This window comes from Natator depressus, chromosome 2 (genome assembly GCF_965152275.1).
Source record: "Natator depressus isolate rNatDep1 chromosome 2, rNatDep2.hap1, whole genome shotgun sequence".
Taxonomy (NCBI): Eukaryota; Metazoa; Chordata; order Testudines; family Cheloniidae; genus Natator; species Natator depressus.
The window spans coordinates 260,117,275-260,130,558 of NC_134235.1; the positions used below are offsets into that span (position 1 = coordinate 260,117,275).

The 13,284-nt window shown below is 60.5% G+C and overlaps 1 protein-coding gene across 1 annotated transcript in view; it reads left to right on the top strand.

Annotated features, from left to right (window-relative positions):
* Positions 1-4,815: 4,815 nt before the first annotated feature.
* The window catches only part of MYO1G (myosin IG), a 67,607-nt gene continuing 59,138 nt past the window's right edge, over positions 4,816-13,284 (top strand). The window contains exons 1-2 of the mRNA XM_074946473.1: positions 4,816-5,288; positions 6,624-6,767. Of these exons, the coding sequence (XP_074802574.1) occupies positions 6,673-6,767 (95 nt within the window). The 5' untranslated portion in view covers positions 4,816-5,288; positions 6,624-6,672. The remainder of the gene's footprint in view (positions 5,289-6,623; positions 6,768-13,284) is intronic.

Consider the following 13,284-nt stretch of genomic DNA (forward strand, 5'->3'; position numbering starts at 1 on the left):
ACTGGTATAGATTTGGGGTGAGGAGCCAGGAACCTCTGAATTTTAATCCCACCTACATGGCTGGCTGTGGGCAGGCCTCTTAGTGTGCCTCAGTTTCCCTTTCTGAACCGTTGGGGATAACAGTGCCTTTCTGAGGAGTTGTGGGGATTACCTGATGTCTACAACCCCTGGAAGATGGAAAACCCGCCGAGCACCGGCTGTTCCTGCTGTAGCAGCCCCTCTGACCTGTTGCCAGAGCAGTGTTGAGAGGCTGAGGCATCCTGGCTTCAGTTCCGTCTCTGCTGCGAGCTGCCTGTTAAGCCCCGCGCAGGGGCTCAGGGCTGCGGCGGGGAGACATCTCTTTCCCCCAGCGCAGACGTGCCACGGCGGGGAGAGGTGCCCCTCCCTGCAGGCCCCAGCGTGGACCTGCCCTGGACTTGCCTCCGCCAGAGGAGAGGAACCCTGGCCCAGGCCCACTGGAGCTGCCAGGGAGAGGAGCCGCCCCCCCTGCCCACCAGCCCCACCAGAGCTGCCACTGGGGAGAGGAGCCTGTCCCCTGGCCCCGAGCTGCTGCGGTGAGGGGAGTGGGGAATCCTCTTTCCCCAGGACAGCCTGCACCCAAACCTCTCATCCCTGGCTCTAGCCCTGAGCCCCTTCCTGCACACCAAACCCCTCATTCCCGGCCCCACCCTAAAGCCTTCACCCCTAGGCTGAGCCCTCACCCCCTGCACCCAACCCTCTGCCCCAGCCCTGAGCCCCCTCATACACCCCTAGCCAGAGCCCTGTACCCCCAACCCTCTGCCCCAGCCCTGAGCCCCCCCCCCCCCCCACTCCAGACCCCTCAGTCCCGGTCCCCCCACAGGAAGTGGTGCACAAAACAAAATTAATTCTGCGCATGGACACAAAAAGTGAGAGGGAGCGGTGGTCCTGGCCTGCCCGCTGGTGGCCGCCTGGAGCGACAGGGGAGAGTTGGTCTTTCCTGTTCAGTGAGTTAAGATCACCCTGATGATGGTCAAAGCTGCAGATGTCTGATGAGGGTTCCTGCTCTCTCCTTTGCAGTCAGGCTGGCCCTGGATATGTCTATTGAGTGAGATGCCAGGAGGAGTGACCTCGGCCAGGGGATCCTCTGAGGTGTGGGAGTCCCTGCTTAAAGCACTTGGCTTAGTCATAACCTCCTCCATAGTGTTGGATGAGAATTGGGGATGGCCCCAAACAGGGGAAGGCCCCTGCTCTTTCTGGAGGGCATGGCCAGCATCTGTGGTTCTTAAAGCCCTTTGCACATGGTGAGTGGCCTTCTTTGAGCCTCTTCTCGGTGAGTGTCTACTGTGGCGCTGCCCCTCTGGGGTTAGACCACCCCCCCTCCCATTCAGAACGTTTCCAGGAGTGGCCCCCAGCCTATGCCACCTGCTGCCGTTCGGCACCTCCCCATTGGGCTGTTCTTAGGAAAGAGGGGCTGGTGGAGGGCAGTAGCTTCAGTGTTCCCCGGCCTGGCCTCCTGCTGGGTCGATCAGTGATAGTTAAGGGGTTGGGGTGACCGATGGAGCCCACAACAGTCTGGGCCCTTCCTGTAAGGGAGGGCACCTCGTGCTGGGTTGCCAGTGGCCGCGGGGCCTGAGCTGGATTCTCCTCAGTTTGAGAGGGCCGGCCTTTTCTTCGCGCTGCAATAACTGTCCCCATCCAGGGTGGCCTGTGTGTGTCAGTCTTCAGGGCCCGCTGCAAGGTGGCTCCATGGGGAGTTTGTTCTGCCTGGGGGAGGGTATTGAAGGGGGCTGAGTCCTGTCGGGAGGGAGGTGGGCTGTAGCTTTGGTCTTGGCAGTGGCACCTACAGCCTTGCCTTACCCCCTTTCCCCCCACCCCCTGTACAAACCTCAATAAACAAAAATGATCCTGGATTAGCAGCCACCCTCTTGATTTCCTGAGTCAATATCCCCGGAACTGCGCCAAGGCGGGGAGGGTTTTCCTGCTGCTGTCAGCGAATGCTCCCAGGTAGCTGGTCTGGAGAGAGGCGTCCAATAGCTGACCATCCACGACCCCAAGGGGAGCTGTGGGTGCTCAGCAGCACTGAAAACCAGCGTCCCACAGTCTCTCTAGACGATGCTACTGTGCTTGGGTCCCACTCCTACTGTGCCCTGCTGCGTTGAGGCGGTGCTTGGCCCCGGGATTCAGCACTCGGATGAGAGGGATACACAAAGAGCTTGTTTGTCTTACAAGTATTTCCTCTGGTTCTGCTGTGCTGTGGAGGGCCGAGGGATGCTTCACTGTGGGGGCTCCACCTGCTGGGAAGTTACCTTCCTGCACTGACTCAGCAGGGAGTTCTGGGATTCAGGTTTAGTGCTCCTGAGAGCAGAGCTCCAGTCCTGAAGGGCTCAGTCAGTGGGTGTTCTCGGTTCCCTTCGTGGGGTGCTCTGCAAGGAATGGGCCGTGGCATCATCCCCGGCTGCTTTAGTAACACGCCATGGGCTAATGCACTCCTTGTTCTCTACCTGCCCTCCCAAAGTCTTTCCCCATCACCACTCTGGACGGCTTCCTGCTCTACTGTAACTGGCCCAGAAGGGTGGCTTTCTTCCTCCCAGCGTTGGCTGCATTTCAGACTTGTGTGTGGTCTCCGTTCTCCCCCTGCTAATGTAGCCTGCAGAGTTTCCTTACATGGGCAAGTACTGATCCTGATGAGATGTGATTTGTTCTTTGGTGCAGCTGGCTGAAGGCCACGCGGCGAACAGGAGTGATCGCTCACCACGCTGGGGTCCGGGCTGCTGGGCCTCAAGCAAGCAGCATGGACTGAGTGCAGTCGTGGAAAGAGGGACTTGGTTCCAGGGGTGAAAGTAAAATTGAACTCTTACCGGTACAGGGTCTGGCTCGCCCCCACCCCCCGGAAGGGGTGTGGTATGAGGCGGAAGGGGGCAGGGTGGGGTCAGCGTCACCCGTCCATGCTACCTGGCCTGCACCGCCTGGGGCTCCAGTGGTGATTTTAAAGGACACGGGGCTCCATGGTAGCAGCAGCGATGGCCAGAGATCCTGGCCCTTTAAAATCACTGGCCCTGGGGGCAGCTGCTCTTTTTTCGGCTCCCCCCCTCTCCCCCAGCGGCGGCAGCCGGGGGCACAAAAGGGGCAACGACGTTAAAGCGCTGCTACAGGCGGCCACTTTTACCAGTCCGCCGTGCCACCTTGCTTTCCCCCCTGCTTGGTTCTGAGCCCCAGTCCCAGCACTGCTGGGGCCTCCCTCCATGGGCAGTCCCTGGCCTGTCCTTCCCATTGCGGCTGCCTCAGTACGTCTGGCAGGCAGCCCCTTGCTTCCCTGTCTTGGCTTCTCCCTCTATGGTGGGAATGGATGCGGAGCATGCCGGGAGAATGACACCGCTCAGACCCAAGGTGGGAAAGGGCCCCGGGTGCTGTTAGGTCATGTGTCTAATCCCTTCCCTGGCACTTCGAACACGTTGCACCCATGCTGCTCTCTGCAGTGGGATTCAAAGACCTGCCGGCAGAGGGAGCGCAGGCAGGGAATACGCCAAAAGAGGAAGTTGCTCCAGATGTCTTAACCACAAGCACTACTGTAAATAAAAATACTGTTTGCAGGGTAGCAGTGGTAGCTGCTGCAGGGTCTGCAGCTATGGGAACCTCTAATGGGGACCCTCAGTCCTGGGGTGCCCCCTCATGGCTCACTGCAGTGCCACCTTTGCATCTTTGCCTCGGTTTCCCCCATGGGCCTCAGTAAGTCCAATGAGGCTTATTTATATTGAACCGTGCCCCTTGGGGGCTCTGCTTTGTTTAACCCCCAGGTGGAGCATTGTACAAATAGGCATCCCCACAGCAGCTCCAGCTGGAAGGGGTGGGGGGCTGAGTTAACCTTAGTCCAGGTCCCTTACCAGCAGGCCCCTCTTGTCATCAGCAGGGGAGGGGTCTCCTCTTGGGTCACAGTCCCTACAGAGGTTAAAGTGCAACGACCTTCCAGACAGCCCCTGATTCCTGTGCTCTGGGACTTTTGCTGCTACCTGGTGAAGGCCTTCCAAGGGGGCCAGGCTCTGCTGAGACTCGCTATTCATAGCGTCACCTGTTCGGAGCCCTCGTCTCCCCAGCAGCATTCTTCCTTGGGGACTTTTCCTGGGGAGCTCCCTTGAGACACCCTCCCCTTGGGAGCTTTCTCTTTTTGTGGCCTGGGGACTGTTCCTTGCCCCAGGAGCCTCTGTCCTCTTAGATTCCCCCCCCCCCCCCGGCGTAGCTTCCTTTTGATCCCGCCCAGGTGCCTCCCTGTTTAATTAGGTGCCCCCCAGTAACTCAGTGAGTTAACGAGTCCCTGGTGATCCTGAGCTGCCTCCTTTCCCCTTGTGGAGCCTGTCTGAGGTAGGCTGGGCCCCTGCCCCTTTCCAAGGGTCAGCTACCCTCTGTCAGAGCCCTGCATGTCCTCAGGTTTGAACAAGCCCTTGTAAGCCAGCGCTCTAGCAATGGGCCCACCCACTGCATGGGCCCGTTGGGATATTCTGCTGTGCAAGGCGGAAAGGGGCAGCTGGAGCTGTCCTGCAAGGGGAGAGAGGGAAAGGAAAAAGCAGCGTGAGCCCCAGCCACTGCGCTTCTCTCGGGCCCCCGCCGCTAGGCCGCTTGCAGTCACCATTAGTGCATGGTGCCCTCTGCCGCCACCCACTCAGCCGGTCTTTCCGGGGGAGCTAGCAGGCAGGAGGGAGGGGAAGGCGGAGAGGCAGGGCAGGACACTGCACTGCTTTGGGCTGGCTGGCAGTGCCCTTGTGCTGAGGGCCTGGGTAGGTGGCTTAGCCAGCCTGGCCATTGGCATGAAGAACCCAAAGTGATGGGGTTACTTGGTCCCTGAATGCAGTGCCAGGGCTGGGTGCCCACTGCTGCTGCTGGCAGTGAGGTATGGTGCAAACAGGACGTTCCCTTCCCAAATGCTGCTGGCTGAGTTCCAGCACTGACTTTGTCAGGGGTCCGTTTTCTGGGTTGGTGCAGGTCTCGGACGGCTGCATGCAGGGGGATGGCAAAGCAACTCTGGGTCAGCGGAACTGGGCAAACGATGGCTGTCCTGCTACGTGGGTGATTCCCTCAGTTGATGCTCAGAGCTCTGTCGTTCCCATGGACCTGCCAGGGCGGCGTCTCGCCTGGATGGGCTGGTGCCTCTGTCCCTGCACCCACGTGCTGCGCTAGCCCCCAAGGATCACGCTAGCCCCCAAGGATCTCGCTCGCCAAGCCGACCCTTACCACAGAACCCATTGCTCCACCTGGCGCTCAGAATGGCGTCTGGAATGAGGGTGCTGCCCACCTGTGTGACTCAGGAGCGCCCCCTAAAGGCCATAGTGTGTGCGGTAAGTGTGGCACCCAAGGGGCTGAGAAGGTAAGACGATGGTCGTGCATGTTAAGCCAGAGGTGGGCACAGGGCGATTTCTCATCACTGGTGTGACATCCCCAAGGGAAAAACCCATCTGGCAGTGAGCAAAGCCTCCATGACCACCGAGGAAACCCCCAGGGACCGTGGTCCCCTCCCCTTCCAGGAGGGTTTTGGCAGAGGCTGTAGCAGCTGGGCTAGTTGGCCCCGGGGCGCGCAGGCAGGATGCCCTGTGTCCCATCCCAGCATGTGAGGGGCTCGGGCACTGGGGGGAAGTGATGTCACCTGGCCACAGGCTGGGCCCAGGAGTCGCACGATGACAAAGCAGCGAGAAGTGAGAGATGAGCAGCCAGCCCAGGACAGTTTCCACTGCAGCGATTTCAGTGTAGCCGCGTGAGTGCGAAAACCCGCGGCTCTGACTGCAGTGCACAGGGCCTAGTCTGGGCATGCTGCCCCCAACACCCAGCAATGGGTGGGGGGCATCTCGTTCCTGACCCACAACCCCCTGCTATCCCAGCCCTGACCCCCCCACCCAGCTGTACCCAGGCCTCTGCCTCCTGACCTACGGCCCCCTGCTATTCCAGCCCTGACCCCACCCAGCTGTGCCCAGGCCTCTGCCTCCTGACCCACGGCCCTCTGCTATCCCAGCCCTGGGCCCACCCAGCTGTGCCCAGGCCTCTGCCTCTGCCTCCTGACCCATGGCCCCCTGCTATCCCAGCCCTGACCCCCCCCCACCCAGCTGTGCCCATGGCCCTGCTTCCTGACCCACAGCCCCCTGCCATCCCAGCTCCTGGGGGCTGGGAAAGAACCTGGGAGCCATCCTGCAGGACTCTTGCACGCCCACCCTACAAGGAGAACTGGCTGGGGGGCCTCCCCAAATTCCCCCACACTGGGGGGCACTGCCCTTGCAGAGCACAGCTCCATGGCACATGGTGCCCCTAGGCAGGGTCCTGGGATCCTGCCCCAACTTCCCGCACACTGGGCAGCCCTGCCCCTTGCAGAGCGCAGCTCCATGGCACACGGCGCCCCTGGGGTGGGGTCCTGGGACCTGCCCCCTGTCTGCAGGGGAACTGCCCCCCCCCCCATCTCACTGAAAGGGGCAGGATTCAGCCCAGCGGGAGACGGGCAGAGGGGCTCCCAGCCGCCCTTCCCAGGGCTACAGGGTGGGGGGGCGACGTGGGGTTCCCGCTCAGCAGGGCCGACCACGTGACCCAACCCCCTGGCTGCCGCCACGCCCCGCCGCCCAGTCAGCCTCCGCACAGGAAGCTGAGCCCCGGCAGCTCGCGGCTGGGTTTTGAAAGTCATCTTTCCTCAGGCTGGTGCTCGCTCCCCCGCCGCCCAGCCTCTCGCCGTCCCCCAGCGGCATGGCCGAGCAGGAGAGCCTGGAGTTCGGCAAGGCCGACTTTGTCCTCCTGGACCAGGTGACCATGGAGCACTTCATGGAGAACCTGAAGCTGAGGTAAGCGGGTGCTGGGGTCCGAGGCCCCTGGCGGGAAGGGGGCAGGTGGGGCAGCGAGGGGAGCTGGGCTTCGGGTGCTGTCAGCTCGCCCGGGCCTGGACCTGTTTTAGGTCAGGGTATGGGGGGCAGGTTGCCCAGCTGCAGCAGCCAGCCACGCGGGTGAGTCAGCGGGAGGCGCTCTGCAGCCCGGCGGCACCGAGCCTGGCGCTAGGGGGCGCTGTGGTGCCGGCGGGACCGTCTCCTCGGGGAGCTCGGATGCCTAGAACCTGCTGGCTGGGTGGCAGTAACATTCCCGTGGTGCTTTTCCTGCGGGCGAACCCTGGCGTCCGGGCTGACTTCCAGCGTGGGGTTTGGCGCTGTGCTGCCGGACTGTCCCCCGACCGTGCCAGCAGGATGCGGGACCCCTTTGACGCGCCTCGTTTCAAGGTGGTTTTTTTAGCCAGGTCACGGTGTGGTGCTAATCCGGGACTGTGCGTCCCCGTCCCCGTCCCCCCCCCAAAGAGAGGAGCAAAGCAGCCCCTCTGCAGGTGGGGTGCTTGAAGGGCTTGTGGGGTCCTGTCGATCTATACACGTGGGGTGGAGAGGGCGGCCGGATTAGAGCCCTGCAGCTACAGCTTCACACCCACAGATCTCTGCCGTGGGGGCAAAAGGAGAGCTCCCTCAGCTGGTGCTTGGAGTAGTCCCTTATACTCCGGGCTGCCTGCGAGAACTGTACATCGCCAAGCACCTGTTCAACACAGAAAAACAGCAAGAGGTGGGCCCAGACCTACCCCTAAAGGCTGGGGAAGCGCCGGTCTGGGTCTGGACTGGTCTTTCTCTCCTCGTAGGGGATGTTACACACTCCAGGAGGGGGAGGGGTGTCCTAAATGTTACTGCCTCTGAGGCGCGAAAGCAGAAATCTTGTCGTCTCTAGGCAGCCATTCAGAGCAGATGGGGGAAGGACTGGTAGCTGGGTGGGGGTGGGGGGCTTGTCCCAGGGCTGGGGAGGGGGTGACACCTAAGCCGGAGCCTGTGAAGAAGAATTTGTCCAGCCATGGTTGCCAGGGCGGCCCAGAGGAGCCAGCTGGGCCTCAGGAGATGCTGAGGGTCCAGAAGGGAGGAAGGCTGCTGGGATAGGCCGGGTGGTGCTGGAGCCGCATGCTGAAGGGTGCCGTGATTGCAAGGACAGAGAGAGTGAGGAGGAGAAACTGCCCTGGTCTGGTCTCCAAAGGCACTGAGCACCCAAAGGTGGGGACAGTCCCTTTCCAGATCAGGCCATGTAATCCTGTGTGGTAACGGGGACTGTGCTCAGTCCCTGGTGAACAAGGGGTTAACCTCTGCTCAGCTGCCCCATCCCCTTGCACAGGGACAGGACTACAAAAGCAGCTCTCCAGGACACAGAGGATCCTCTGGGCAGGCAGGAGGTCGCAATCGCCCTGGGCTGGGCTGAGCCCCCAGCAGGACGGGTGGCCTGTTATGTATAGTGTGGTCGTGTCTGCTGGCCCCACTGAGGTCTGGGGTGTCATTGTGCTGGGAGCTGTACATGTGCCGTGAACCGACAGCCCCATCGCCGGCTGAACTGGCTGGGCCATGGGCCCGTTGGCTGTATGTCTCTCAGCCATTGTTTCTGGTCCCTTTGGGACTTTAACCAACCCCTGGCACTGAGCTCCCTTGTCGGCAGCATGTTCCTTTATGTCCCCTCCCTTCGGTGTCCCCCTCGGGAGTGTTTCTGAGATGCAGCTCTGAGCTCTCCCAGCCCTGGCAACAAGGCAGCTGGCTGAGAAAGCATCGCAGCTGCAGTTAACAAATCCTCTAACCCCTCCCCCGGGATGTATCTCAGTATCATGATCCCCCTTTTATGGATGGGGAAACTGAGGCAGGGGGCAGGGCAAGGATTTGCCCACACTCACACAGTGTGTCAGGAACACAGGTGGCTCAGAACCCCCCCTCACGTGTCCTAGTCTGGTGCTTCCTGCTGAGCTCTCGGTAAACTCTGTCTTCCCAATCTCTGGTGAAGTGTCCTTTGAGTAGCTTCTGCAGCCCCAGCAATTGGATCGGAGCCAAGGTCCAGCTAGTCCAAAGGATCCTGTCTCTGGCGAGAGCCAGCAACAGCTGCTTCAGAGGAAGGTGTAAGAACAGTGCAGCAGCTGAGATGGGATAATCTGCTCCCTCTCCCTCCTGCCAGGTCTCAGACCTGACCTCTGTTACTTACAGGTTGGCTTCAATCCTGGAGCAGGAGGGGTTCAATCCCTTCCAGATCTCTTTTTAAGCATTAACGGCAAAGCTTCGAAACAGCCAGCGTACGCCCGCTGGCCCTGCTCTGAAATGGAAGGCTGGTTCTCCAGAATCAGTGCTTTCCTTTTTTTAAACAAAGGCCTTCTCAAGCTGATCTGGCTGCAAAGAAAACCTCCAGACGGTGATCCGAACACAAGCCGTGCAGAGCTGAGTCTGGCAGACACTGTCTCGGAGAGGTGTGAACTTTCCCACTCATCTCCGGCAGCGGATAACTCAGATGTCCAGTGACGATAATTGATATGGCAACACTGTTAACTATTTCATTACCTGTGTAAGGATGGAGCCGGAGGGTTACAGGGCAGCATGATTCACTGAGTGACAGTGTCTCATTTGGGTAGTGTTGGTTAGGTACTGCAGCTTGACTTTTCCCCACTCAGGGAGCTAGGCCCATGGAGCCCAGTGTTGCTTTGAGGTCCATGACCGGATTTTGAAAATGGGGTCTCATTTTGGTGATTCTGATGGGCAGAGCTGATTTTGGGAGCCGAGCTTGGAAGAGCTCCAGTCTGATCCTAGGTGCACTGTGATAACATTGGATATTCCTGTTCTCCATAAAACCCCCTCCTTGAACTGTGCTAAGCTCTTGGCCTCAACAACTTCCTGTGGCCATGAGTTCCACTAGCTTATTACACTTTGTGTGAACATGTGTTTCCTCGTGTCCGTTTTGGATTTGCCACATTTCAATCCTTTGCTCTTGTGTTGTGAGGCAGGGAGAACAGCAGCTCCCCATCTACCTTCTCCATACCAGGGGGTCAGCCAGACATGACACGCTCAAAGGCACCACCATTGATACTGCCTTAAGTATCATGCTTGTTGGTTTCGCTAGGGCGGCTCCTTGCCTGCCTGATGCTCCAGTTGAGTCGCTGGGCAGCTGATTGTCCCAACTACTTAAGATTCCAGTGTCACCATGGAACTGGAATGTTCCAACCATAGAATCCAGGTGTCAGTAACGTGTCATCATCCCATCCAGGCCGGCTTTAGGGTTTTGGGGACAGATCATCTCCCTTCCATCCCTCCAACTCCCCCTTCCCCACACACACATCCGCTCATCCTCTTCCTCTAAACTCAGCCAGATCCTGTGCTTTCCTCCTTGGGCCAGGGGCTTCCCTTGGGATGCCTTCATTTCTTCTCTGGGCTCCCGCACCAAACGGGCACTGCTGTCTGTGCCGATATCTCACCAGCTCCATCGGTGCTGGCTGCCAGCCACGACTCCTGTGTGGCCATCCTGAGTGAGAGGCACTCCAGGGGCTGGGCGCTCTGCAAAGGGCAGCCAGCCCTGGAAAAACAGCTAGGTGCTGGGCTGGACTTGGTGGGACACAACGGCCACACTGTTTTATGTCCTGGCTAGCGTGTGCGCATGCTGCTGGGTGGGACACCAGAACCACTCAACTGTGTGTCGGATCACAAGCCCCTCATACTGCTGCAGCTGACGGAGATCCTCCCTGGCCTAGGGGGACTGAGCCCCTTTGAGTGCGGAAGAGGTGCACCCTGGCTAAATCTGGTTAGAGATGGGATTGCAGCTGGGGTCAGGAGATAATGTGGCTTGCAAGCCAGGAAGGGGCTACTCAGACCAACCAGACACACCGGGAGCAGGAGGTGGGCTTCCGTCAAGGAGCTTAAAGGAAGAGCCCTGTGGGCAATCAGGAGGAATTGCCCTCAGCAGGGAGGCAAGGGGAGTGCTGGACCAGGCAACCCGGTGAGCTCCCTGGATAAAGGGACAGAAGGTGAAGGACCTGGGACAAGGAGATCTGTTACCCAGACTATGGGGCCCGTGTCTCTGGAGTTGGGCGTAGGAGAGCTAGCCCTGCATGGTGGCAGCGTGTGGGTACAGTGATGGCTGTGGAGTGCCGGGGCCCTTCTCCAGGTTGCTTGTGGCCTTGGTCGAGACATCCAGATCAGGGCCTGCTTCGCCCGGCTCTCACTTATCTCCCAGTGCATGTCCCCCTGCTGAAGCACAGAGCCGGCAGGTGGGGAGCAGCCAGGTTTGCTCTGAGTCACACCCTTCCGGGCTGGCCGAGTTCTCACGGGGAGGGAGTTCCTGGTTCTCTGCCTGTTTACAGGAAAGAGCTGGTTTCACCACTGCCGAGTAGGCTCCCCCTCCCGACACACCTCTCCCGTCCCAGGGAGAGCCGACTTTGCTGCTGCTGGGGCCCCCAAGCCATCCTTCTCCTGTGACCCCAGAATCCTCTGCCCCCCTCCGTGTCCCAGAAGCCTTTGCACTCTGTCAACCCCTATGCATCCCAGAGATGCTGCAGTCCATCAGAATGTGCTGATTGTTGTCCGTGCTAGCCAAGGGCCAGGCCACAGGGACCTAGGCTGGATCAGACCCAAGGCGCATGTAGTCTGGTCTTGTGTCTCTGGCACCAGCTGCTTCAGAGGAAGGAGTGAGAAGCCACAGTCGCAGGATGTGGGATAAGCCACCCCTGCATAGATTTCCCCTGTCCCTGATAGGTCAGCACTGACTCTCAGTGCCTGCAAGTGGGACGGCCTCATCCTTGGGTGGATTCGGTGTCTCCTGGGACCTCACCCGCGGAGCCCACCCTTAGCGATAGCCCACTCCCTCCTTCCCACACAGACACACCCCGGGCAGATGGGGCCCAGCAGAACTCAGTTAGGTAGGGGCTCAGAGGCCATGGTGTCGGGGCCCCCCCATAAGCACCAAGAGACAGCAGACGGCGCCAGGGAGAGCAGGAGCATGGCTGGTGCACCCTGGCTAGGTCTGGTTAGAGATGGGGTTGCAGCTGGGGCCAGGAGCATGCCGGTGGTGGCTGGAGGCTGGCTTCGTGTCTGAAGTGCGCCCGCGGCCACGCCATGCGGTTAGAAGTGCGAATGGGACACCCTGCCGATGCCTTGCTAATTTCAAATGAAGGAGGCCACGGCTGCAGAAAGGCCGCGTGCAAGGCAGGCCGAGCGCCGAGGCAGCTGGGCCACCAGAGAATTGCAGTGTGAAGCACTTCCAGGCCCCTCATCGGCCGGTCCCCTCCTCCCAGGCCCTCGTGGTGGGTGTGAGTTGACTCAATTGGAGGCCAGCGCACGCTCCCTCTGTCCCTCCCTGTTCTCTCACCCCTTTCTTCCTGCCACCCATCTCACTGGCCCTGCAGGGACCCCCAACCAGCAGCCACGAGCACAGAGCTAACAGCGTGACACACCCACGCCTTGCCTGGCGTGTGGCTGCCAGTCCTCCATGTGTACATGCCAACCTTTCCCCTGCCACTGTGATGGAGCGAGCTCGTCTAGCTGCACCCAGCAATTGTCGATCGTTAACTTCCTGGATTAAAGCCCCCCCCCCCCCACCATGTACCCCATCTGCCCAGTGACTGCAGCTCAGAAGGCCCCCCCCACCCCAACTAGCAGGGCTAGAACCATTTTTAAAGACAAGCTCAGGTCCCATGGGAGTGGAGTGCCCCTTCTGCGTGCCCGGTGGAGCACTGCCCACTGCTGGGTTAGAAGCAGGGACACTGGGTGTTCAGTAACCCAGGGATGAGTGGTACCGAGGTGCCAAACAGGGAGCATGGTACCAATCCCCACAGAACCCCAGACACGGCAGCAGGGGCAGTCTCGACCCAGTGGCCTGCTTTGACGCAGTGAGGTCGCTGGTGAACAAGCTGTTTCCAGGGCAGGGATGGAGGGGCCAGCCGTGAGTGCAGTGGCCCGGTGTGAGCCAGGTGCTGGTTCTGGAGTTCGGCCTAGGAATGCTGCTGATCAGGGGGTGGGGGAGATGGTCAATGAAGGGGGCGGAGCTCCGGAGAGGGGAAGAGGAAATTGCCAGGCTGGATCAGAGGGGGGTCCCGCCAGCCCAGAACCCTGTCGCCAGCAGAGCCAGAGCTGGAGCTGGAACCAGCTGCTTCACAGGAAGGTACAAGAAGCCCCGTTGGCAGTATACTTCCATCGGAGAGCCTAGCAGTGCCCAGCGGGGTGGCTGTGCCGTAGGGGTGGCTGCTCCGTGGATCAGACGGGCAGTGCCCTGCGGGGTGGCTGTGCCGTAGGGGTGGCTGCTCCGCGGATCAGACGGGCAGCGCCCTGCGGGGTGGCTGTGCCATAGGGATGGCTGCTCCGTGGATCAGACGGGCAGCGCCCTGCGCAGTGGCTGTGCCGTAGGGATGGCTGCTCCGTGGATCAGACGGGCAGTGCCCTGTGGGGTGGCTGTGTCGTAAGGGTGGCTGCTCTGTGGATCAGACGGGCAGTGCCCTGCGGGGTGGCTGTGCCGTAGGGGTGGCTGCTCCGTGGATCAGACGGGCAGCGCCCT